The sequence below is a fragment of the Polyodon spathula genome, chromosome 13 (genome assembly GCF_017654505.1).
Source record: "Polyodon spathula isolate WHYD16114869_AA chromosome 13, ASM1765450v1, whole genome shotgun sequence".
NCBI classification, from domain to species: domain Eukaryota; kingdom Metazoa; phylum Chordata; class Actinopteri; order Acipenseriformes; family Polyodontidae; genus Polyodon; species Polyodon spathula.
Window position 1 is genome coordinate 25,385,081 of NC_054546.1, and position 25,414 is coordinate 25,410,494.

Sequence of the window (25,414 nt, forward strand, 5' to 3'; positions counted from 1 at the left end):
AAAATGCTGGCAGCTGGCTATTTTTCCACCTGAGATTGCCACCACTATCCTTCGACCAGACATTGTCTTGTGGTCTGGATCTGCACGCCTTGTTCATCTGGTAGAGTTAACAGTGCCATAGGAGGATGCTGTGGATGAGGCGTATGAGAGGAAGACACTTCAGTATGCTCAACTTGCTGCTGAAGTGGAACAGCGAGGATGAAGAGTTCTGTGTTTTGTCTGTCTTACCCCGGGCGATGCGGAGCTGCAGGCAACCTTGGGCAAAGCGAAGCAGGCATCCTTGGGCAAAGCGAGGCAGGCATCCTTGGGCAAAGCGAGGCAGGCATCCTTGGGCGATGACTTGCGGGGAGTCAGGACGAACTGGGGTGCAGGTTTTGGCCCTCGTTGCGGCCACTGCGGCCGGGGGATTCTTCCCTGTACTTCCCTCAGCAGCCTAGACAGGGGCTGCTGAGGACCGCCAGCATCACGTCCTGGTCTTTCCTCTAGTAGTAGAGGGGGAAGCTGCAGGCAGTCTCCCTCTTGTGGTGGAGGTGGGAGCGGTAAGCAGTCCTCCCACATTGATTGAGACGGAACCAAGAGATATTCACCCTCTGCTGGTGGCGGAGGCAAAGGCAGCTCCTGCTGCTTTGCTCCTAGCTGTGACGGAGGTAGAGGAAGCTCCTGCTGCTCTGCTCCAACCGGTGGAGGTGGCGGAGGCAGAGGTAGTTCCTGCTGCTCTGCTCCTGGCAGGGGCAGAGGCAGAGGCAGCTCCTGCTGCTCTGCTCCTGCCGGTGGTGGAGGCAGAGGCAGCTCCTCTGCTCTGATCCAGCCGGTGGAGGTGGTGGAGGCAGAGGCAGTTTCTGCTGCTCTGCTCCTGGTGGAAGCGGAGGAGGTGGGAGTAGCATGTAGTGGAGGTGGAGCTCCTGCTGCTCTGCTCCTGCCGGTGGTGGTGGTGGAGGCAGAGGCAGCTCCTCTGCTCTGATCCTGCCAGTGGAGGTGGTGGAGGCAGAGGCAGCTCCTGCTGCTCTGCTCCTGGTGGAAGCGGAGGAAATGGGAGTAGCATGTAGTCTCCCTGCGACGGAGGTGGGAGCAGCGTGTAATCTCCTGGCGACGTAGGGGGGAGGAGCGTGTAGTCTCCTGGCAACGGAAAGGGGAGCAGCGTGTAGTCTCCTGGCAACGGAGGGGGGAGCAGCGTGTAGTCTCCTGGCAACGGAGGGGGGAGCAGCGTGTAGTCTCCTGCCGATGGAGGGGGGAGTAGTGTATAGTCTTGCACTGTTGCAGGGGACTGGTGCGGCTCTCCCTCACTTGCAGGGGACTGGTGCGGCTCTCCCTCACTTGCAGGGGACTGGTGTGGCTCTACCTCTAGCTCTGGTGGCAAAACCAGCAGGCATTCTTCCTCTGCTGGTGGACATGGGGACAGCAGGTATTCTTCCTCTGCTGGTGAAGATGGGGACAGCAGGCATTCTTCCCCTGCTGGTGGAGATGAGAACAGCTGCCTCCTGGGCTTTGGATTGTCGTGGTCCCCCCGCCTGGGTGCTGGACACTTGTGATTCCCCCCGTCTGGGCGCTGGAATGCTTGAGGTCCCCCTGCTTTGGCGCTGGCAAGCTGTCATAGGGGCATCCCGACCAGTCATGTCCCCTTTACTCACATTGCCCCCACCAGCTCGGTGGCACCTCGGAGCACTCCCTCCAACGGTGACCCTCCTTTCCGCACCAGGGGAACAGGTTCGCTGGCTCCTCTGGCCGCTGTTGCTGTTGCTGCTGGGGCAGTGGAAGCCGCAGTCTACCACCCTCTGCCGGTTGTGGCAACCCCTGCTCCTCCCTCTACTGATGGACAGGGCAGCGGGCCATGTAATGCCCACCTCCGCAGATGGGGCATAGTTGGGGTAACTGTTAGAAGGGGTACCAGGGACAGTTCGTGCTGGAATGCCCTGACTCAGCACAGCAGTAACACCTGGGCTGCTGTTCCTCCGGCTGGTGTTGTGGCTGCTGCCTTCTGCTGTTCCTTCCCATTTTTTCCTTTTTTTTCCTGCAAAATGAATGTGTCACCCGCAGTATCCCTGGTCTGATGCTTGGAGGCGCTGTTGTCCCGGTTCTGACACCATAGTGACACTACAGCAGGCTGTAGCGGTGACGTGGTGTAGTGGTGAAGAAATACCTCAGTACTGCCAGGTGAAATGTGAATTGCGTTGTTGCGCAGTTTAATCAATAAACAGAAAATAAAAGTCTGAACAAACGAAAAACACTATCGTAAAATAAAACGGCACAGTAGCCAAAACAAACAAACAGACAGACAGACAAAATGGTGGATGAACAAGTATCGAGCTGGTTGAAAGCCAGCACGTAGCAATTGTTAAAGCTTTAAATAATTCTCCTCTCTCTCACTCGTTCTCTACTCACGAACACACAACCCCGTGTGAGTGAAAACATGCTGCTTTTATAACTGCACGTGAACTAATGTAGTGCAATTTCTCATGTCACATATTAAGTTTTACCTGCACATGAAGTGCTGTGAAATCATTGTGCTTAAATACAAATATACATTTTAAATACTTGTGCACATAACCCATATTATATCCCATATACCAACTACAATACACCAACAATAACACACAACACGCAACATATGACATAGAAATACACACAGGGGTGGGGCAACATTGCCACATAACTTCATCAAGTTTCACTAAAAGTTATTTCACACACAAAGTGTGCAAACTAAATAATTAACAGTTCTACTCTATGTGAATGTGTTACAATTAATTATTTCCATAAAAGGAAAATGAAACTGGAATTATACTCAATGGTTCCTTGAAGCTTTTGGTCCGCTGGTTTGGAAACTCAATCTGTTGAAGTGTCCAGTACAAAACTCTCCTCTCCGCAACAAAGTCTTTAGTCCCACGTTGGATCAAAACTTGACAACAAGGTTTCAATTCTCCAATGAATCAACAATTCAATTCCGCTTTGGGAGGATACAGACAACATGCCCCACATGTCATCCAGTTCCTATCCAGTTTTAAATAACTTTAGCATAATCTAGGCAGAAGTGTTAAAGGGACTAGGAGCTTTTAAAATAAACAAATCCCCTGGGCCGGATGAGATCCTCCCAATAGTACTCAAAGAAATGAAAGAAGTTATTTACAAACCACTAACCAAGACCATGCAACAGTCTCTTGACACAGGGGTGGTACCGACAGACTGGAAAATTGCAAATGTAACACCGATCCACAAAAAGGGAAACAAAACTGAACCAGGTAACTACAGACCAGTAAGCCAGATTTCTATTATATGCAAACTTATGGAAACTATAATAAGAACATAAGAAAGTTTACAAACGAGAGGAAGCCATTTGGCCCATCTTGCTCGTTTGGTTGTTAGTAGCTTATTGATCCCAGAATCTCATCAAGCAGCTTGTTGAAGGGGAGAGTGATCAATCAATGCCTCAAGCCCATTCAGCCACAAACTAGCCAATCAGAGCATGCAGCGGGAAATTCAAATAATCTCTGTTTGAAAAGTATAAAAGTCGACTGTAAAAATTAGCTCCTTGACCGCACCGCTGAGCCCCTCGTATCTCCTGCTCGCTCAAATTCAAAGAAACCACAAGAATCCAACTGGAGCCTTCCCAGTATCTAGCCATGAAGATCAGGGGCCCTGACACTCAGAGAAACACAAGGTTACAGAATGCTGAAAGTGACTGCTTTCCAGGCTAGGTAACAATACTCTTAAATACCAATTCAGGTATTGTGCGATCCCTTCTTGTAGTGTCAGTATGTACTAATATTTCTTTGGTAAATTGTTGTTTTAAAACCTTAGTTCTCATTGTAACGCTTTTAATATGACATTAATTGTGTAAATGTTTTGTGTGATTTTCAAACTTATTTTGTTGCATGCTTAATAAATACCATATTTCTAATAAGAGATTCCCCAGTATTGAATCACTCACTCATGTTGAACAAACACAACTTAACTTTGAACAGGCTGGAATGTGGTCTATTTTGGCTTGTTGCAACGTGTAAATCCACCATTGTTTTTTGAGAGCGATATTGAAAACGGGTTTGTATATTATAAAAGGACACCGTTTATTGTAGAGGTCCCACTGAGATCTTGACAATCAAAGATATCTCTTTATCCCCTACAGTTTCTGGAGGTCTTTAATTTATTGCTTTTAAGAATATATTAACTGCCTACAATAGTACTCACAAGACACACACACACAGAGGATAGGCTCGGCTCTCACCTGGCACGGCTGCTCTGCACACCAGGTGAGTGAAGGAGAAGTGCAGGGGGGAGGGGCTGTTGAAATATGATTGGAGGAGGAGCCGAGCACGTTCACCAGCATCAAAGAACAAACGGGCATCTGACTGCCTGACAGAGCCCTCCTGAGACAGCTGGAACACAAATAGGAAGTAGGAAGAAGATGAACATGAATCAGGGCCACACCGAACTAGATCACTGAACAGACAGGGGAGAGAGGGAGCAAGAAAGAGAAAGGGGCAGAGAGAGGGGGGCGAGAAGGAGAGAGGGGAGTGAGCTAGAGGAGTGAGAGGGGGAGTGAGAGGGAGAGAGGAGGAGTGAGAGAGAGGAGGAGCGGTCGCCCAGACCCCTTTCTCCCCTCAAGAGGAGAGAGGGGAGCGAGAGAGGGGAGTTAGAGGGGGGAGCGAGAGACGTGAGAGGGAGAGTGATAGGAGTGAGAGTTGGGGAGAGAGGGAGAGGAGACAGAGAGAGGGGGAGTGAGAGTGGGGCAGAGAGGAGTGAAAGAGGGGGAGCAAGAGAGGTAGAGATGAGTGACAGAGGGGAGAGAGGAATGAGAGATGGAGAAAGGAGTGAGAGGGGGAGTGATAGGAGGGGGAGAGGGAGGGGGAGCAATATGGGGGGGTGAGAGGAAGAGAGAGAGAGAGAGTAAGAGGGGGAGCGAGAGGGAGAGAGAGGAGTGAGAGAGGGGAGTGAGTGAAAGAGAGGTGTGAGAGAGGGGGAGCAAAAGGAAGAGGGGAGCAAGAGAGGGGGAGAGAGAGGAGAGGAGTAAAAGGGGGAGAAGAGAGAGAGGAGGAGTGAGAGGGGGAGCAAGGGAGAAAGACAGGGAGACTGAGGGGCGAGGGAGAGAGAAAGCGAGAGAGGGGAAAGGTAGAGGGGGAGGGAGTGTGGGATTACACTGAACAGCTCTTAAAAACACTAAAAGAAACAAACTTCTTTCTCAATATTTCTTATTCGAAAGTCTGTCACTGAATTTAATAATAAAAGTCCAAATAAACCCCACAACAGCTGTATCTCCCATGATCCCTTGGTGTAAATAACAGGCAATCCCAGCTGAACTTGCTGTGAAGAGCACTGTGGGAGCTGTATTCTTTTCATTCAATGTCATCCTTACCCTGAGAGCTCTCAACACGGTCAGACCATCAAATTTCTCGTGGGGGGTGTGGGGAGACCGTCGCCCCCGGTAGCCGTCACCTGACGCCGCTGCGGCCTATCAGATGAGAAAACAGGAAAGGGGTGGGGTCAGAAAACAGGAAATATTCTGTCTCTCAGATTACAACTTTATGTAGACACCATGTTGGGTCACTGCTGTAGTTCTGTACAGAGTTTTATATTGGGTTATATAGTGTGGGCTGTAATTGTCTCTCTTGCCCCTGGGCTGTGAATGGGTCTCTTGCCCTTGGGTTGTGATTGGCTCCCCTATCCCTACACTGTGATTGGCTCCTCAGTGCCTGTGCTGTGATTGGCTGGTCTCACCTTAGCCAGCCTAAGGATGGCGCCGCACTCTTCTAGGTTCAGAACGCCGTCCAGAACTGAGCGGAGAGACCCGTTCAGAGAGAGAGAGTCCTGAGAGACTGAGACACCAGGGAGAGGGAGAGCGCCACCTACAGGAGATAGAGAAAGTCCTTAGAGACGGACAACAGGGAGAGGGAGAGCACCACCTGCTGGAGACAGAGTGAGAGAGCATCCTGAGAGAGTAAGACACTAGGCAGAGGGAGGAGAGAGAGAGTGGGGGGGAGTGAGGGACAGAGAGGGAGAGAGATGGAAAGACTTTCTGACTTTAAAGGTCCTTAATTAAAATATTTGGTTGAATCCATAAAACCTTAATAAATAAAAAGCACTCCATTAAGAGTAATACAACACACAGCTACGCTGGCTCCCTGTTTACCACCATTGCCTGTTCAAATTCCTTACTACTAGTATATAAATCTCTCCATGGCCTTGCCCCACCTTATCTGGCTGCACCCATTTCTTATTATATTCCTCCTCACCCCTTACGCTCCCAATCACAACTGTCCCACTCTGTCTCACCCTCGCCCTGTGCCCAATCCCGTTTCCGTTCCTTCTCACTTCTTGCTCCCCACTGGAATAAACTCCCACTCAACATAAAACAGTCACCCACATTATGCAGTTTTTGCTCCCCCGTCAAAACTCATCTTGGAAGTGACAGTGTGGGAGAAGTACAGGCGTGGAAAAGTACAGAGCCGTTAGAAGCAGTAAGGAGAAATTACATCTTTAATTGCTTTAATTAGAAAACACAGGACAGTGGGGAAACACTGCAGCTCAAAGTCAAACAGCTGCATGTGTTTCTCTGATAACAAACAAGCTGAAACTCGGAGCAGCTGATTCAAATTCAGCGCCGTTCTGTGACACGGGGGAGGGGAGGTGTCAACAGCACAACACAGCTATAAAAGAGGCAGTCTTCCCAGCGGCAGTGAGTGGAAGAAGTACAAGCGTGGAAAAGTACAGAGCAGTTAGAAAAAGTTTGAAAGCAGGTTGACAGCTGCAGAAGCTAAACTAAACTTCCAAAAACAATAAATATTAACATTATTTTCAGTTTTGTATTTGTAATTAAATTAGAACAATTTGTAGATTTTATTTTTAACTTTGACAGTATGGAATTTTTTTGTGTTGATCAGTGGCAAAAACACCTAATTAAATCCATTTTGATTCCATTTTGTAACACAATGAAATGTGCTGTGAATACTTTTGACAGCCATTGTAACTATGATGTGATAGGTGTTACAGAAACTTTGTTGTCTGAGAGTGATGAGGACGAATATAATATTTGTGGGTATACACTGTATAGGAAAGACAGCCAGGAGAAAAGAGGTGGAGGAGTAGCGCTATACTTAGAAACAGTCTTGAAGCCCAGGTGTTAAATCTGGACAAAGAAAACAAAGCCGAATCAATATGGGTCAGAATAACGGACAAAAATTCAAAGGGCATATGTGAAAGGATGCCTTTGCAGGGGTGATGTCAGAACCAAGAACAGAAACATAAGAACATAAGAACATAAGAAAGTTTACAAACGAGAGGAGGCCATTCGGCCCATCTTGCTCGTTTGGTTGTTAGTAGCTTATTGATCCCAAAATCTCACCAAGCAGCTTCTTGAAGGATCCCAGGGCGTCAGCTTCAACAACATTACTGGGGAGTTGATTCCAGACCCTCACAATTCTCTGTGTAAAAAAGTGTCTCCTATTTTCTGTTCTGAATGCCCCTTTGTCTAAACTCCATTTGTGACCCCTGGTCCTTGTTTCTTTTTTCAGGCTGAAAAAGTCCCTTGGGTCGACACTGTCAATACCTTTTAGAATTTTGAATGCTTGAATTAGGTCGCCACGTAGTCTTCTTTGTTCAAGACTGAACAGATTCAATTCTTTTAGCCTGTCTGCATTTGACATGCCTTTTAAGCCCGGAATAATTCTGGTCGCTCTTCTTTGCACTCTTTCTAGAGCAGCAATATCTTTTTTATAGCGAGGTGACCAGAACTGCACACAATATTCAAGATGAGGTCTTACTAGTGCATTGTACAGTTTTAACATTACTTCCCTTGATTTAAATTCAACACTTTTCACAATGTATCCGAGAATCTTATTAGCCTTTTTTATAGCTTCCCCACGTTGTCTAGATGAAGACATTTCTAAGTCAACAAAAACTCCTAGGTCTTTTTCATAGATTCCTTCTCCAATTTCAGTATCTCTCATATGATATTTATAATGTACATTTTTATTTCCTGCGTGCAGTACCTTACACTTTTCTCTATTAAATGTCATTTGCCATGTGTCTGCCCAGTTCTGAATCTTGTCTAGATCATTTTGAATGACCTTTGCTGCTGCAACAGTGTTTGCCACTCCTCCTACTTTTGTGTCGTCTGCAAATTTAACAAGTTTGCTTACTATACCAGAATCTAAATCATTAATGTAGATTAGGAATAGCAGAGGATCTAATACTGATCCCTGTGGTACACCACTGGTTACCACACTCCATTCTGAGGTCTTTCCTCTAATCAGTACTTTCTGTTTTCTACATGTTAACCACTCCCTAATCCATGTACATGCATTTCCTTGAATCCAAACTGCATTCAGTTTTAGAATTAATCTTTTGTGCGGGACTTTGTCAAAAGCTTTCTGGAAATCTAAATAAACCATGTCATATGCTTTGCAATTATCCATTATCGATGTTGCATCCTCAAAAAAATCAAGCAAGTTAGTTAGACACGATCTCCCTTTCCTAAAACCATGTTGACTGTCTCCCAGGACCCTGTTACCATATAGGTAATTTTCCATTTTGGATCTTATTATAGTTTCCATAAGTTTGCATATAATAGAAGTCAGGCTTACTGGTCTGTAGTTACCTGGTTCAGTTTTGTTTCCCTTTTTGTGGATCGGTATTACGTTTGCAATTTTCCAGTCTGTCGGTACCACCCCTGTGTCAAGAGACTGCTGCATGATCTTGGTTAGCGGTTTGTAAATTACTTCTTTCATTTCTCTGAGTACTACTGGGAGGATCTCATCCGGTCCAGGGAATTTGTTTATTTTAAGAGCTCCTAGTCCCTTTAACACTTCTGCCTCAGTTATGCCAAAGTTATTTAAAACTGGATAGGAACTGGATGACATGTGGGGCATGTTGTCAGTATCTTCCTTTGTAAAAACTTGTGAAAAGTAATCATTTAAAATATTTGCTATTTTTTTCTTCATCTACGATTTTGCCATTTGTATCTCTTAAACATTTAATCTCCTCTTTGAATGTTCGCTTGCTGTTGTAATATTGGAAAAACATTTTGGAATTGGTTTTAGCTCCCTTAGCAATGTTCATTTCTATTTCTATTTCTATTTAATTAAGTAATAATACAAACAAAAAGAGTTAAACAAAACACACAACACTGAAAATAAAGGGCGCGTTGGTCAAACAGACAGACAGACAAAACAGACGTGGACAAACAGAACAAAAGTACCGTGCTGGAGCTTCCAGCACGAAATAGCAATTGTTATTGAGATGTCTCCTTCTCTCTCACCCGTTCTCCACTCACGAACACACAATGAGTAAAAACATGCTGCTTTTATCCAGCTGTACCAAGACTCAATTGCTAATCAATCATTCAACTGGAGTCTCGGTACAACTACACGTGAACTAATGTAATACAATAAAGTGCAATTCTCCGTGCTCACATGCTATTACATTTTATCTGCACGTGAAGTGCTGTGCAATTCTCGAGCCTAAATACAAATTACACTTTATAACACGTGCTCATAACCCATATTTATATCCTGTGTATTTTATACATAAACACCAACATTAACACACTACATAAAACATACAACACTAATAAACATAAAGGGGCGCGACACTCCGTCACAATAATAGTAGGAGCATGCTATAGACCGACAGATTCAGATGGCAAGCAAAATAATCTGTTATACAATGACATTAGAAATGCATGTAGCAAAGGAGAAGACATACTAATGGGGGATTTCAACTTCCCCCATATAAAATGGGAAAACCCGGTGGGGAGCACACCGGATGAAATTGAAATGGTGGAAATTATAAATGACTGATCCTAACACAATTTGTAAGGCACCGACTAGAGGGGAGGCATGCCTTGATTTAGTCTTTTCAAATAACGAAGACAGAATAACTAAAACAGAGGTCAAAGAACCACTTGCAAACTCAGACCACAACATGGTCTCATTTGAAGTGCTTTTTAAAACCCAAAAGTTATGACTAAAGCTAAGGTTTACAATTTTAGAAAGGCAAACTATGAAGGTATGAAACAGAGACTAACAGAAGTAGACTGGAGTAAAATAGAGAAAACACCCACAGAAGAAGGATGGTTGTTCTTCAAAAATGTAGTACATAAGAACATAAGAAAGTTTACAAACGAGAGGAGGCCATTCGGCCCATCTTGCTCGTTTGGTTGTTAGTAGCTTATTGATCCCAAAATCTCATCAAGCACTAGAGGTGCAAAACAATTACATCTCTAAAGGAGACAAATCTAAATGTAAAACAAAATTACCAAAATGGTTTAATAGATACACTTTTAAAAAAATTCAGTGAAAAAAGGCACTTTACAGAGCGTTTAAAAGGGACCAAAAACAGAAAGAGCACACAGAACTGCAAACGCAAGTCAAAGAAGTTAGAAAGTCCGAGAGAGAAATAGAAATAAACATTGCTAAGGGGGCTAAAACCAATTCCAAAATGTTTTTCCAATATTACAACAGCACGAGAACATTCAAAAGAGGAAGTTATATGTCTAAGAGATACAAATAGCAAAATCATAGACGAAGAAAAAAAATAGCAAATATATTAAATGATTACTTTTCACAAGTTTTTACAAAGGAGGATATGGACAACATACCCCACATGTCAACCTGTTCCTATCCAGTTTTAAATAACTTTAACATAACCGAGGCAGAAGTGTTAAAGAGACATCCCTTGGCTGGATGAGATCCTCCCTGTAGTACTCAAAGAAATTAACTAAGTTATTTACAAACCACTAACCAAGATCATTCAACAGTCTCTTGACACAGGGGTTGTACCAACAGACTGGAAAATTGCAAATGTAATACCGAGCCACAATAAGGGAAACAAAACCGAACCAAGTAACTACAGACCAATAAGCCTGACTTCTATTATATGCAAACTTATGGAAACTATAATAAGATCCAAAATGGAAAATTGCCTATTAGGGAACAGTATCCTGGGAGACAGTCGACATGGTTTTAGGAAAGGGAGATTGTGTCTAACTAACCGTCTTGATTTTTTTGAGGATGCAACATCGATAATGGATAATTACAAAGCATATAATATGGTTTATTTAGATTTCTAGAAAGCTTTTGACAAAGTCCTGTATAAAAGATTAATTCTCGAACTGAACGCAGTAGGGATTCAAGGAAATGCATATACATGGATTAGGGAGTGGTTAGCATGTAGAAAACAGAAAGTACTCATTAGAGGAGAAACCTCAAAATGGAGTGAGGTAACCTGTGGAATACCACAGGGATCAGTATTAGGTCCTTTACAAATTTAAATTAATGATTTAGATTCTGGTATAGTAAACAAACTTGTTAAATTTGCAGATGACACAAAAATAGGAGGAGTGGCAAACACTGTTGCAGCAGCAAAGGTCATTCACAATGATCTAGACAAGATTCAGAACTGGGAAAACACATGGCAAATTAAATTTAATAGAGAAAAGTGTAAGGTACTGTGTGCAGGAAATAAAAATGTGTATTATAAATATCATATGGGAGATACTGAAATTGAAGAAGGAATCTATGAAAAAGACATTTTTTGTTGACTCAGAAATGTCTTCATCTAGACCAGGTGAGGAAGCTATAAAAAAAGGCCATCAAGATGCTTGGATACATTGTGGAAAGTGTTAAATTTAAACAAGGGAAGTAACGTTAAAATTGTACAATGCATTAGTAAGACCTCATCTTGAATATTGTGTTCAGTTCTGGTAACCTCACTACAAAAAGGATATTGCTGCTCTAGAAAGAGTGCAAAGAAGAGCAACCAGAATTATTCCGGGTTTAAAAGTAATATGCAGACAGGCTAAAAGAATTGAATCTATTAAAGTCTTGAACAAAGAAGACTATGCGCCGACCTAATTCAAGCATTCAAAATTCTAAAAGGTATTGACAATGTCAACCCAAGGGACTTTTTCGACGTGAAAAAAAGAAATAAGGACCAGGGATCACAAATGGAGATTATAAAAGGGCATTCAGAACAGAAAATGGAAGGCACTTTTTTACACCGAGAATCGTGAGGGTCTGGAACCAAATCCCCAATAATGTTGTTGAAGCTGACACCCTGGGATCCTTCAAGAAGCTGCTTGATGAGATTCTGGGATCAAAAAGCTACTAACAACCAAACGAGCAAGATGGGCCGAATGGCCTCCTCTCATTTGTAAACTTTCGTATGTTCTTAAACACAAAATAAGAAAAAAAGTAGTGAAAAAATCCCTGTCCGTGCAGCACTACCACTTTGCAAGCTCCTCCCACGATTCCACAATCCTCGGAGAGAGACAGACACACACACACATCACACACCGATTACCTTCAATGAAGTCAGCTTGATCTCCCTTGTTCTCTTTTTTCTCGCTTCTTCGCTTTTTATCCTTCTCAGATCTACAAAAAATAGAAAGAAAATCAGACAATAACGGTGCTCCTAGCAATATCGTACCATGACACTCCTCCCCCTGTGCTCCCATTCTACCAACGACAGCCTTAACACACTGCAGAGGCCCTATAGTACTAACTCCCTCCATGTAATACACCCCCCCTCACACACCCATCAGTGTAATACAACCTCCTCACACCTCCCCCAGTGTAATACACCCCCCTCAGTGTAATATACCCCCCTCAGTGTAATAGAACCCCCTCACACCTCCCTCAGTGTAATACACCCCCCTCAGTGTACATAAGAATATAAGAAAGTTTACAAACGAATAAATTCAACACTTTTCACTATATATCTGAGCATCTTGAGTCAACATAAACTCCTAGGTCTTTTTCATCGATTCATTTTTCAATTTTGGTATCTCCCATATGGTATTTACAATGTACATTTTTATTGCCTGCATGTAGTACCTTACACTTTTCTCTATTAAATGTCATTTGCCATGTGTCTGCCCAGTTCTGAATGCTGTCTAGATCATTTTGGACGACCTTTGCTGCTGCATCAGTGTTTGTCTCTCCTCCTATTTTTGTTGCATCTGCAAATTTAACAAGTTTTCTTACTTTACCAGAATCTAATTCATTAATGTAGATTAGGAATAGCAGATGACCTAATACTGATTCCTGTGGTACTCCACTAGTTACCTCACTCCATTTTGAGGTTTCTCCTTTAATCAGTACTTTCTGTTTCTCCATGTTAACCACTGCCTAATGCATGTGCTTCCATTTCCTTGAATCCCGACTGTGTTCAGTTTGAGAATTAATCTTTTATGTGGGTTAGTTTCCCTTTCTTAAAACCATGCTGACTGTCTCCCAGGATATGATATAGGTAATTTTCCATTTTGGATCTTCTTATAGTTTCTGTATGTTTACATATGTCTGTAGTTACCTGGTTCAGTTTTGTTTCCCTTTTTGTAGATCGGTATTACGTTTGCAATTTTTCAATTTGTCGGTACAACCCCTGTGTCAAGAGACTGTTGCATGATCTTGGTTAGTGGTTTGTAAATTACTTCTTTCATTTCTTTGAGTACTATTGGGAGGATCTCATCTGGTCCAGAGGATTTGTTTATTTTAAGAACTCCTAGTCCCTTTAACACTTCTGCCTCAGTTATGCTAAAGTTATTTAAAACTGGATAGGAACTGGATGACATGTGGGGCATGTTGTCCATATCCTTCTTTGTAAAAACTTGTGAAAAGTAATCATTTAATATATTTGCTATTTTTTGTCTTTGTCTAGATTTTGCCATTTGTATCTCTTAGACATATAACCTACTCTTTGAATGTTCTCTTGCTGTTATAATATTGGAAAAAACATTTGGGAATTGGTTTTAGCCCCTTTAGCAATGCTCATTTCTTTCTCTCTCTTGGCAGTTCCGTGTACTCTTTCTGTGTACTTTGCTTTTGGTCCCTTTTAAACGCTCTGTTAAGTGCTTTTTTTCACTAAATATTTTTTTTTTTATTGCTCTATTAAACCATTTTGGCAATTTTGTTTTAGATTTAGATTTGTCTACTTTTGGGATGTAACTGTTTTGCATCTCTAGTACTACATAAAAAAAAAATGTTAGTCTGTTAGTCTCTGTTTCATTCCTTCATAGTTTGCCTTCCTAAAATTGTAAACCTTAGCTTTAGTCATTACTTTTGGGGTTTTAAAAAGCACTTCAAATGAGACCATGTTGTGGTATGAATTTGCCAATGGGTGTCTGACCTCTGTTTTAGTTATTCTGTCTTAGTTATTTGAAAAGACTAAATCAAGGCATGCCTCCCCTCTAGTCGGTGCCTTGACAAATTGCATTAAGTAGCAGTCAATAGTCATTTCCACCATTTCAATTTCGTTTTTCGTGCTCAACATCAGGTTTTCCCATTTCATATAGGGAAAGTTGAAATCCCGCATTCCCTTTCAATTTGAAGATGGCCACCAAACATCGCTTATGGGATATACGCCTGCCTATTAGTAGGTGTCAGTGAGCTCTTACTATCAAAACTGCCGATAAGGCCCCCCCATCCCTCGATGATCTCCTCAGCTCCGCCTACCGAGGGAATAAAATCGTCATGGAGGGAAGGATCGACCTCTTTTTGCTTCTTAAGTTGGTAAAGTAAGACCATCTATGTTGCATTGAGCACCCCCCGCCTTTTTTTTTTTTTTTTTTTTTTAAAAAGCACTGCGTTGAGCTTGCTGCTAGTGCCCTTGCACTTTGAGCTGAAAGCTGGCTTGCCGCTTTTTACTGAATCAGTAGCTCCTAAATCGTAGCCTTTTTTCTCTTTCTTATACTGCCTTCAGCACCTGCTCGTCTTTCTGTCTGTTGTCTGTGAGTCGACTGCCTGTGCAGTATTGATTTTAAAGGAGTGAGTGTGTGTCTTTCACCCTTTTTTACTTGGGAGAGTGCTGTTACTCCACCGGGGCTAGGCCTGCCTTGTCCCCGTTGTCGAGTTAGTCCACTAGCTGCCTTCGGGCCGCCAGTCGGGCCTTGTTGTTTTGATTGTGCTACGCGTTCCCATGCTTGCGCAGAGGACTAGCTACAGCGCCGCTGCTAACAGCTGAACCAGCAGTGTATTCCTCACCGGGGCCAGCCCCGTTGTTGAGTGAGATACTGTACCTCTTGCCAGCTGCGTTGGCCCACCACCACGTGTGTTGGGCCTTACAATCGAACAGACAGTGTGCTCTCCCCATCTGTACTGTACTGTATTATTGTATTGTGTATTGCTGTATTGCTGTCAATCGCCTGCCGCGGCTTCGGCCCTTGTGCGCCCCTTGTTGTACAGTACGCGCTGCCCAGGTGTGTGACCACAGGGTTAGGGTAGGCACCGTTGTATAGCTGCCCCTGGTGTTTTCTAAATACCGCGGTGCGTGCTCGGTCCATGCTACTTCCGTACAAGTATATGAAGACCCAGATCACACGGATCATGGAGCTTTTGGAGAGGCATCAGGCCCCCGACGGCTAGGGCCGCAGCCCCTTGTGTGGCTCCGCCCTCACCCCCAGTGCCACTGTGAGTTGCTGTATCGCCCCCTGATCTCCCCGTGGGAGAACAGGTTGAGCAGGAAGACTGGGCACTATGTTCAGAATAGGACGCACTTTCCATCACAGCCATGTGGGGGGAGTCCACCTTTCCTGCAGAGATGGAGGTTGAGGCGGAACCCAACTTCCTGACCGAAGCGGTCCCTAGTTCCCGGGTGTCCTCGGTTAATAGTGTGCCACCTCTGTCAGGGTCAATATCTGTGCTAATGGGGCATGCGGCAGCATACCTGCAGGTCCCCTGGACAACAGCGGCAGAGCCACGTTGCTCCGTCTTTTGGCTGCATGACGTGGCTCCTCGGCCTCAGCCCTTCCCTGCCTTCCCTGACTTTATGGAAGAGGTGTGCTCCTCTTGGGACTGCCCAGCCACAGCACCTACTCAGTTGAGGCATGGTGCTCAACTGGTCTTGCTGAAAGGGGTGGAGAAACTGGGCCTGGTGGGGTTTCCCCCTGTAGACTCCACCATTTTAGTCCGAGGGACACATTAGGGGACACATGACCGTAGGGCGTACATGGCGGGGTACCCGTTTGGCGAACACATCCAGTATGCTGGTCGCATACATGGATGGCATTTTGCGTGACATCCCGCTCCCAGAGCCGGGTGCCACGGAGTTGCGATTATTATCGCACATGGGCCGAAGCCTGGCTGGCCTAGTGGTCCCGCACAGACAGCTGTGGCCTGATGCTGATAAGGTTGCACTTTTGGACATGCCTATATCGCCAGACCATACCTTTGGTCCAGCAGTGGAGGAGATCTTACAGTGGTCTCTCCAAGAACGCGAGGCGGTGGCCGCATTGCTCCCTCCCCCCACTCCGGTGCGGGGTATTTCGAGCCGCTGGCACACAACAGGACGGTGCCAGTACCCACAGCCCCGCTGGGTGACCTTAGGCGTCGCCTACAGGCATCACCGCAGGCAAGAGATAGGGTTCTCCCTCAACGTGGAGGGCGTGCAGGCCATGGACAGTCCATGCAGTTGCACCTAGAAGGCGGTTCCAGGGCAATCGTCCTAGGCAGCCACCTCAGTAAGCCCCTGCCTCAGCCTCAGCAGCCCCTGCAGGGCCCCTGAAGGCTTGCGGCCTCGGACCCAGTATATGGCACAAAGACTGCACTACTGGCGCACTTGCACCTCAGATGCTTGGGTGTTCGCAACCGTACAATACGGTTACGCACTTCAGTTTCACTTGGTACCCCCTCCTTTTCGCAGAGTCACGACTACATTCGTGACAGATCCGCTTCAGGCCTCGGTGCTCCAAACCGAACTGGCAGCCTTGCTAGGCAAGCACACCATTCATCTCGTAGACCCCACCTACCACAGGGAGGGGGTTCTACTTCTGGTGCCGAAGAAGGGCGACGGCTTTCGCACCATCCTGGACATGCGGTTCCTCAACCAGTTTTTGAAACAGAGGAGGTTCTAAAGGCTAACTAATCGTCACATACTCCAGTCTGTCCGGCCGAGTGATGAAGTACCTCGACGACTGGTTGATCTGTTCCCAGTTGCGGGAGGGAGCGGTGGCCCACATGGCGCTTGTGACGGAGCAACTGGCATGGCTGGGCCTCACCATCAACGATTCCAAGAGTCGGATGACGCTGGTACAGTGCCCAACGTATGTGGGGCTCCGGCTGGACTCCACTATGATGTGCGCATACCTGTCAGACGACAGAGTAGCAGCTCTCCAGCACCACCTCTCCCTGTTTCAACATGGATTGAGGGTGCCCCTTGACTTGTGCCAGAAATTACTGCGTCTGATGGCTGCAGCAATATTAGCCATCGAGCTGGGCTTACTGTGCATGCGCCCGTTGCAAGCGTGGCTCAATGCATTTCATCTGCATCCCAAAAGCGACAGATATCATCAGCTGACAGTGTGTCCTGCGTGTACCACTGCTTACGCGGTCCACTCGGCGTCTAAGCCCTAGCCCACATACGGTCCAGAGCTCTCCTTTATGCGTTCCCACCTCTGCCATTACTCCCAGCCTTTCTTGAAAAGGTCCGGTCATAAAAGGCCCCCAGGTGGCCAAGAAGAATCTTGTTCTTGACCCTGTGCCAGCTATTGAATGGCCCACCCTGGGAGATCCCACTTCGCCTGGATCTCCTAAGTCAGATGAGAGGCACGCTTTGGCACCCGGAGCCGGGGCAGGCTCCAGCTATGGGTCTGACCCCTGAAAGGGACAGCAGGTCAGCCTTAGGGTTGTCGGACGCATTTGTTAAGAACATAAGAAAGTTTACAAACGAGAGGAGGCCATTCGGCCCATCTTGCTCGTTTGGTTGTTAGTAGCTTATTGATCCCAAAATCTCATCAAGCAGCTTCTTGAAGGATCCCAGGGTGTCAGCTTCAACAACATTATTGGGGAGTTGATTCCAGACCCTCACAATTCTCTGTGTAAAAAAGTGTCTCCTATTTTCTGTTCTGAATGCCCCTTTGTCTAATCTCCATTTGTGACCCCTGGTTTTTGAGTCAACAAAAACTCCTAGGTCTTTTTCTTAGATTCCTTCTCCAATTTCAGTATCTCCCATATGATATTTATAATGTACATTTTTATTGCCTGCATGTAGTACCTTACACTTTTCTCTATTAAATGTCATTTGCCATGTGTCTGCCCAGTTCTGAATCTTGTCTAGATCATTTTGAATGACCTTTGCTGCTACAACAGTGTTTACCACTCCTCCTACTTTTGTGTCGTCTGCAAATTTAACAAGTTTGCTTACTATACCAGAATCTAAATCATTAATGTAGATTAGGAATAGCAGAGGACCTAATACTGATCCCTGTGGTACACCACTGGTTACCACACTCCATTCTGAGGTTTTTCCTCTAATCAGTACTTTCTGTTTTCTACACATTAACAACTCCCTAATCCATGTACATGTGTTTCCTTGAATCCCAACTGCGTTCAGTTTGAGAATTAATCTTTTGTGCGGGACTTTGTCAAAAGCTTTCTGGAAATCTAAATAAACCATGTCATATGCTTTGCAATTATCCATTATCGATGTTGCATCCTCAAAAAAATCAAGCAAGTTAGTTAGGCACGATCTCCCTTTCCTAAAACCATGTTGACTGTCTCCCAGGACCCTGTTACCATATAGGTAATTTTCCATTTTGGATCTTATTATAGTTTCCATAAGTTTGCATATAGTAGAAGTCAGGCTTACTGGTCTGTAGTTACCTGGTTCAGTTTTGTTTCCCTTTTTGTGGATCGGTATTACGTTTGCAATTTTCCAGTCTGTCGGTACCACCCCTGTGTCAAGAGTCTGCTGCATGATCTTGGTTAGCGGTTTGTAAACTAGTTCTTTCATTTGTTTGAGTACTACTGGGAGGATCTCATCCGGCCCTAGGGATTTGTTTATTTTAAGAGCTCCTAGTCCCTTTAACACCTCTGCCTCAGTTATGCTAAAGTTATTTAAAACTGGATAGGAACTGGATGACATGTGGGGCATGTTGTCAGTATCTTCCTTTGTAAAAACTTGTGAAAAGTAATCATTTAATATATTTGCTACGATTTTGCTACATCTACAATTTTGCCATTTGTATCTCTTAAACATTTAATCTCCTCTTTGAATGTTCGCTTGCTGTTGTAATATTGGAAAAACAATTTGGAATTGGTTTTAGCTCCCTTAGCAATGTTCATTTCTATTTCTCTCTTGGCCTTTCTAACTTCCTTTTTGACTTGCGTTTGCAGTTCCGTGTACTCTTTCTGCGTACTTTCTTTTTGGTCCTTTTTTAATGCTCTGTAAAGTGCCTTTTTTCGCTGAATATTTTTTTTAATTGATCTATTAAACCATTTTATAATGTAATACACAGTGTAATACACCCCCCTCACACCCTCCTCAGTATAATACACACCCCTCAATGTAATACACCCCCTCACACTCCCCTCAGTGTAATACACTGTCGCTTACCTCCACTCTTCCAATATTGATTCTGGGATGACAGATTCCGGGGTCCACAAATCCTGAAATAAACAAAACAGTCAATTACTCTGTCCCTCACCCTGTCCACACTGTCCCTCACTCTACCTCTCTGTCTTTAATCTATCCCTCACTCTGTCCTCATCCTGTCTTTACTCTTGTCCGTCACCCTGTCTCACTGGTCCACACACTTACCGGATCGTTGAATGTAATTCCAAGGTTTTCAACTCCAAAGTAAAGTAATTTTTTTTCTCCAAGAGACTGGTTCACAAAAGCTGAGATTTCCTGGACAAAAAATAGAAATGTTATATTATACACAGACACCAACAATCTCCACACTTTTCTATATTATACATAGGGCTTCTGTTTTTTGGTTGTTATTAATTTCATAATATGTACAGTAACTCTGGACTTGTGCGCCAGTACTTCTCTCCTGCACTGCCTTCCACAACGGAATCCTCATGGTCACGGCACATTCAACCAGGGTTTCATGTGTTTAAGAATTTTTTTTTTTACATTTCGCCACATTTTGCAAATTTTGTTTAGAATTCCGTGATTATGTAAATCCTCCCAATTGAACTGCAATATAGCTTTAAATCTCGTGAACAAAGAACACGCAGTACTTTTCAGAATGAATCAATGCTAGAATTCGGAAGGAGTGACATTGCATAACTGCACTTGGAAAGGTTTATTTTTTCCACTGGGAAAGTTCTTTTTTTTGTAGGTATATACAGTGACTCTCAAAAGTATTCTTAGACTTTTCCACATTTTATTGTGTTACAACATGGAATCAAAATGGATTTAAATTAGGACTTTTTGCCACTGATCAACACAAAAAAGTCCATAATGTCAAAGTGAAAAATAAAACCTACAAATTGTTCTAAATGAATTACAAATATAAAACAGAAAATAACTGATTGCATAAGTATTCACCCCTTTGCTACGACACACCTAAATAAGTTCTGGTGCAACCAATTGTCTTTAGAAGTTAAATAATTAGTTGAATGAAGTCCACCTGTGTGCAATTAAGGTGTTTCACATGATTTCAGGTTAAATACACCTGTCTCTGGGAGGTCCCACAGTTGGTTAGTACATTTCCTAACAAAAACTACATCATGAAGATGAAGGAACATTCAAAGCAAATCCGGAATAAGGTTCTTCAAAAGCACCAATCAGGGGTAGGATAAAAGAACATTTCCAAGGCACTGAATATCCCCCAGAGCACAGTAAAGTCCATTATTAAGAAATGGAGAGGATATGGCACAACTGTGAATCTGTCTAGAACAGGCCGTCCTCAAAAACTATCCGGGATAGAAGGGCACTAGTCAGGGCGGCCACCAAGAGGCCTGTGGCAACTCTAAAGGAGTTACAGTCTTCCACGGCTGAGCTAGGAGACACTGTGCATATGGCAACAATAGCCCGGGTGCTTCACAAAACTGGCCTTTATGAGAGAGTGGCAAAAAGAAAGCCATTGTTGACAAAAACTCACATCAAATCTCGGCTAGAGTTTGCTAGACGGAATGTGGGTGACTCACGTGGAAGAAGATTCTATGGTCTGATGAGATCAAAATAGAGCTTTTTGACCTCATCGTTAAGCGCTATGTTTGACACAAGCCCAACACCACACATCATCCTGAGAACACCATCCCTCCTGTTAAGCATGGTGGTGGCAGCTTCATGCTATGGAGATGCTTCTCTGCATCAGGGCCTGGAAAGCTTGTGAAGACAGAAGGCAAAATGGATGCAGCAAAGTACTGAGAAATCCTGGAGGAAAATCTACAAGAGAACTGGGACTTGGGAGAAGATTTATCCTACAACAGGACAATGACCCCAAACATACAGCCAAAGCCACACTGGAGTGGCTTAAAAACAAAAAGGTCAATGTCCTGGAGTGGCCCAGTCAAAGCCCGGACCTCAATGCAATTGAGAATATGTGGAAAGAGTTGAAAATTGCTGTTCACCAAAGGACCCCCTCCAACTTGACGGACCCTGAGCAATTTTACAAAGAAGAATGGGCAAAAATTGCAGTGTCCAGATGTGCAAAGCTGGTAGAGACTTATCCAAATAGACTCATGGCTGTAATTGCTGCCAAAGGTGCCTCTACCAAATATTGACTCAAGGGGTTGAATACTTATGCAATCAGTTATTTTCTGTTTTGTATCTGTAATTAATTTAGATCAATTTGTAAATTTTATTTTTCACTTTGACATTATGGACTTTGTGTTGATCAGTGGCATAAACTCCTAATTAAATCCATTTTGATTCCATGTTGTAACACAATAAAATGTGGAAAAGTCCAAGGGGTGAATACTTTTGAGAGCCACTGTATACAGTGCCTATAGAAAGTCTACACCCCCTTTCAAAATTGTCACCTTTTGTTGCCTTATAGACTGGAATTAAAATGCATTAAAATATTTTTTTTCCATTTATCTACACATTCTACCCCACAACTTACAAGTGAAAAAAAAAGAATTCTAGCAATTTGTAGAAAATTAAATCAAAATAAAAACTGAAATAGCTTGGTTGTATACGTTTCCACCCAACTTGTAATAGCAATCCTAAATTAGCTCAGATGTAACCAATCGCCATCAAAATCACACACAAAGTGGCTCACACCTGTGTTAAATTTTAGTGATTCACATGATTTCAGGGTAAATTCAGCAGTTCCTGTAAGTTCCTTCTGCTGGGTAGTGCATTTCAAAGCAAAGACTCAACCATGAGCACCCAAGGCACTTTCAAAAGAACTCTGGGACAGTTGTTGAAAGGCACAGATCAGGGGACGGGTATAAAAAAATATCAAAGGCCTTGAATATCCCTTGGAGCATGGTCAAGACTATTATTAAGAAGTGGAAGGTGTATGGCACCACCAAGAACCTGCCTAAATCAGGCCGTCCCTCCAAACTGGATGACCAAGCAAGGAAACTGATCAGAGAGGCTACCAAAAAGCCAATGGCAACTTTGCAAGAGCGACAGGCTTTTATGGCCAAGACTGGTCAAAGTGTGCATGTGACAACAACATCCCAAGGACTCCACAAATCTGGCCTGTATGGTAGGGTGGCAAGAAGCCATTACTCAAGAAAGCCCACCTTATATCCCGTTTGAAGTATGCAAAAAAAATCAGGGATTCTGTAGCCATGTGGCAAAAAGTTTTGTGGTCTGACGAAACAAAAACTGAACTTTTTGGCCTAAATTCAAAGCGTTATGTTTGGTGCAAACCCAACACAGCGCATCACCCAAAGAACACCATGGTGGTGGCAGCATCATGTTATGGAGATGTTTCTCGTTGGCAGGGACTGGAGCACTTTCGTATAGAAGGGAAAATGAATGGAGAAAAGTACAGAGAAGTTCTTGAGGAAAACCTGCTGCCCTCTGCAAGAAAGCGGAAACTGGAACGGAAGTTCACCTTTCAGCATGACAACGACCCAAAGCACACAGCCAAAGCTCACTGGAGTGGTTAAGGAACAAAAAGGTAAATGTCCTTGAGTGGCCCAGTCAGAGCCCCGACTTAAATCCAATTGAAAATTTGTGGCATGACTTGAAGAAGGAACTTGACAGAGCTTGAGCAGTTTTGTAAAGAAGAATGGTCAAATATTGCCAAATCCTGGTATGCAAAGCTGGTAGAGCCCTGTCCCAACAGACTTACAGCTGTAATTGCTGCCAAAGGTGCAGTGACACCAGCAATGATTAACAAAGCTCCCCTGAGTTTCAATCTGCATAGTTTAATGTATTATACAGCAGTGACTCCAGCAATGACTCAGACAGCTCTCGAGTTTCAATCTGCATAGTTTAATGTATTATACAGCAGTGACACCAGCAATGACTCACACAGCTCCCGAATTTCAATCTGCAGTTTAATGTATTATACAGAAGTGACACCAGCAATGATTCAGACAGCTCCTCTGAGTTTCAATCTCCATAGTTTAATATATTCCTCTCACCTTTCTTGCAGTGACAGCCTGTCTCGCATCACCCCCGGCAGTCTTGAGGTAGTACTGCAGGTTCTCCAGCATGGGCTCATCCGCAGGGTAGAAGAGCAGGAAGGTCGGGCTCAGTGTGAGAGTTATCGGAACAGTTAGGATGGTACCAGCCCACCCCCCCCCCCTGTCCCCTGTCCCCCTCCCCCTCCTACCCTTCCTGCCTGTTAAAACAGTACACTTTAATCAAATTGAACAAATCATAAAAGTTTACATTGAAAAATGATATTACTACTTTGGGGAAGGCCCTTTTAAAATCGTCAGATAGGAATTTCCTAAAGTATGACTTAGGTACGCTCACAGTGTCCAGGCCAACACAGGGGGATAAGAAACTTTCCTTAAAATTCACCGCAGTGTCACAGGTAAAGTATCATATTTCACAGAATGCATGCGGAAATGTTACAAATTGTGTACAGATTATTCTTTTAAACGGCAAATATACATATAAAAGCACTGATATAAAAATTAACATTTTAATTAAGTTACTCAAGCACTTTACAATAGCTTGTGAAATGGTATTGTAATTAACAGCCTGTAGGTAAAGTGTATCTGCAGGACAACTTTCAGTTCTAGAACGTCAGATGCATGTTCATAAGAACATAAGAAAGTTTACAAATGAGAGGAGGCCATTTGGCTCATCTTGCTCGTTTGGTTGTTAGTAGCTTATTGATCACAGAATCTCATCAAACAGCTTCTTGAAGGATCCCAGGGTGTCAGCTTCAACAACATTACTGGGGAGTTGATTCCAGACCCTCACGATTCTCTGTGTAAAAAAGTGCCTCCTATTTTCTGTTCTGAATGCCCCTTTGTCTAAACTCCATTTGTCCTGGTCCTTGTTTCTTTTTTCAGGTCGAAAAAGTCCCTCGGGTCGACATTGTCAATACCTTTTAGAATTTTGAATGCTTGAATTAGGTTGCCGCATAGTCTTTTTTGTTCAAGACTGAACAGATTCAATTCTTTTATCCTGTCTGCATATGACATGCCTTTTAAACCCAGAATAATACTGGTCGCTCTTCTTTGCACTCTTTCTAGAGCAGCAATATCTATTTGTAATGAGGTGACCAGAACTGAACACAATATTCAAGATGAGATCTTACTAATGCATTGTACAGTTTTAACATTACTTCCCTTGATTTAAATTCAACACTTTTCACAATGTATCCAAGCATCTTGTTAGCCTTTTTTATAGCTTCCCCACATTGTCTAGATGAAAACATTTCTGAGTCAACAAAAACTCCTAGGTCTTTTTCATAGATTCCTTCTCCAATTTCAGTATCTCCCATATGATATTTATAATGCACATTTTTATTTCCTGCGTGCAGTACCTTACACTTTTCTCTATTAAATTTCATTTGCCATGGGTCTGCCCAGTTCTGAATCTTGTCTAGATCATTTTGAATGGCCTTTGCTGCTGCAACAGTTTTTGCCACTCCTCCTATTTTTGTGTCCTCTGCAAATTTAACAACTTTGCTTACTATCCCAGAATCTAAATCATGAATGTAGATTAGGAAAGCAGAGGACCTAATACTGATCCCTGTGGTACTCCATTTTGAGGTTTCTCCTCTAATCAGTACTTTCTGTTTTCTACATGTTAACCACTCCCTACTCCCTCTGTGATCATGTGTTTCCTTGAATCCTTGATCATGTGTTCCTCCTTTGTAAAAAAGTTGTGAAAAGTAATCATTTAATATATTTGCTATTTTTTTTTTCTTCATCTATGATTTTGCCATTTGTATCTCTTAGACATTTAACCTCCTCTTTGAATGTTCTCTTGCTGTTGTAATATTGTAACATTTTGGAATTGGTTTTAGCCCCCTTAGCAATGTTCATTTCTATTTCTCTCTTGGCCTTTCTAACTTCCTTTTTGACTTGCGTTTGCAGTTCCGTGTACTCTTTCTGTGTACTTTGTTTTTGGTCCCTTTTAAAACGCTCTGTAAAGTGCCTTTTTTCACTGAATATTTTTTTTGAATTGATTTATTAAACCATTTTGGCAATTTAGTTTGAGATTTAAATTTGTCTCCTTAGGGATGTAATTGTTTTGTGCCTCTAGTACTACATTTTTGAAGAACAGCCTTTTTCTGTGGATGTTTTCTCTATTTTACTCCAATCTACTTCTG

At 43.5% G+C, this 25,414-nt stretch overlaps 1 protein-coding gene across 1 annotated transcript in view; it reads right to left on the reverse strand.

The window, feature by feature from the left end:
* Positions 1 to 23,368, reverse strand: part of p3h3 (prolyl 3-hydroxylase 3) — a 44,004-nt gene extending 20,636 nt beyond the window's left edge. The window contains exons 1-7 of the mRNA XM_041268432.1: positions 23,262 to 23,368; positions 19,519 to 19,608; positions 19,315 to 19,367; positions 12,289 to 12,359; positions 5,707 to 5,834; positions 5,345 to 5,440; positions 4,217 to 4,367 (exon numbers count right to left, since the gene is read on the reverse strand). Coding sequence (XP_041124366.1) covers positions 4,217 to 4,367; positions 5,345 to 5,440; positions 5,707 to 5,834; positions 12,289 to 12,359; positions 19,315 to 19,367; positions 19,519 to 19,608; positions 23,262 to 23,333 — 661 coding nt within the window. The 5' untranslated portion in view covers positions 23,334 to 23,368. The remainder of the gene's footprint in view (positions 1 to 4,216; positions 4,368 to 5,344; positions 5,441 to 5,706; positions 5,835 to 12,288; positions 12,360 to 19,314; positions 19,368 to 19,518; positions 19,609 to 23,261) is intronic.
* Positions 23,369 to 25,414: the final 2,046 nt, after the last annotated feature.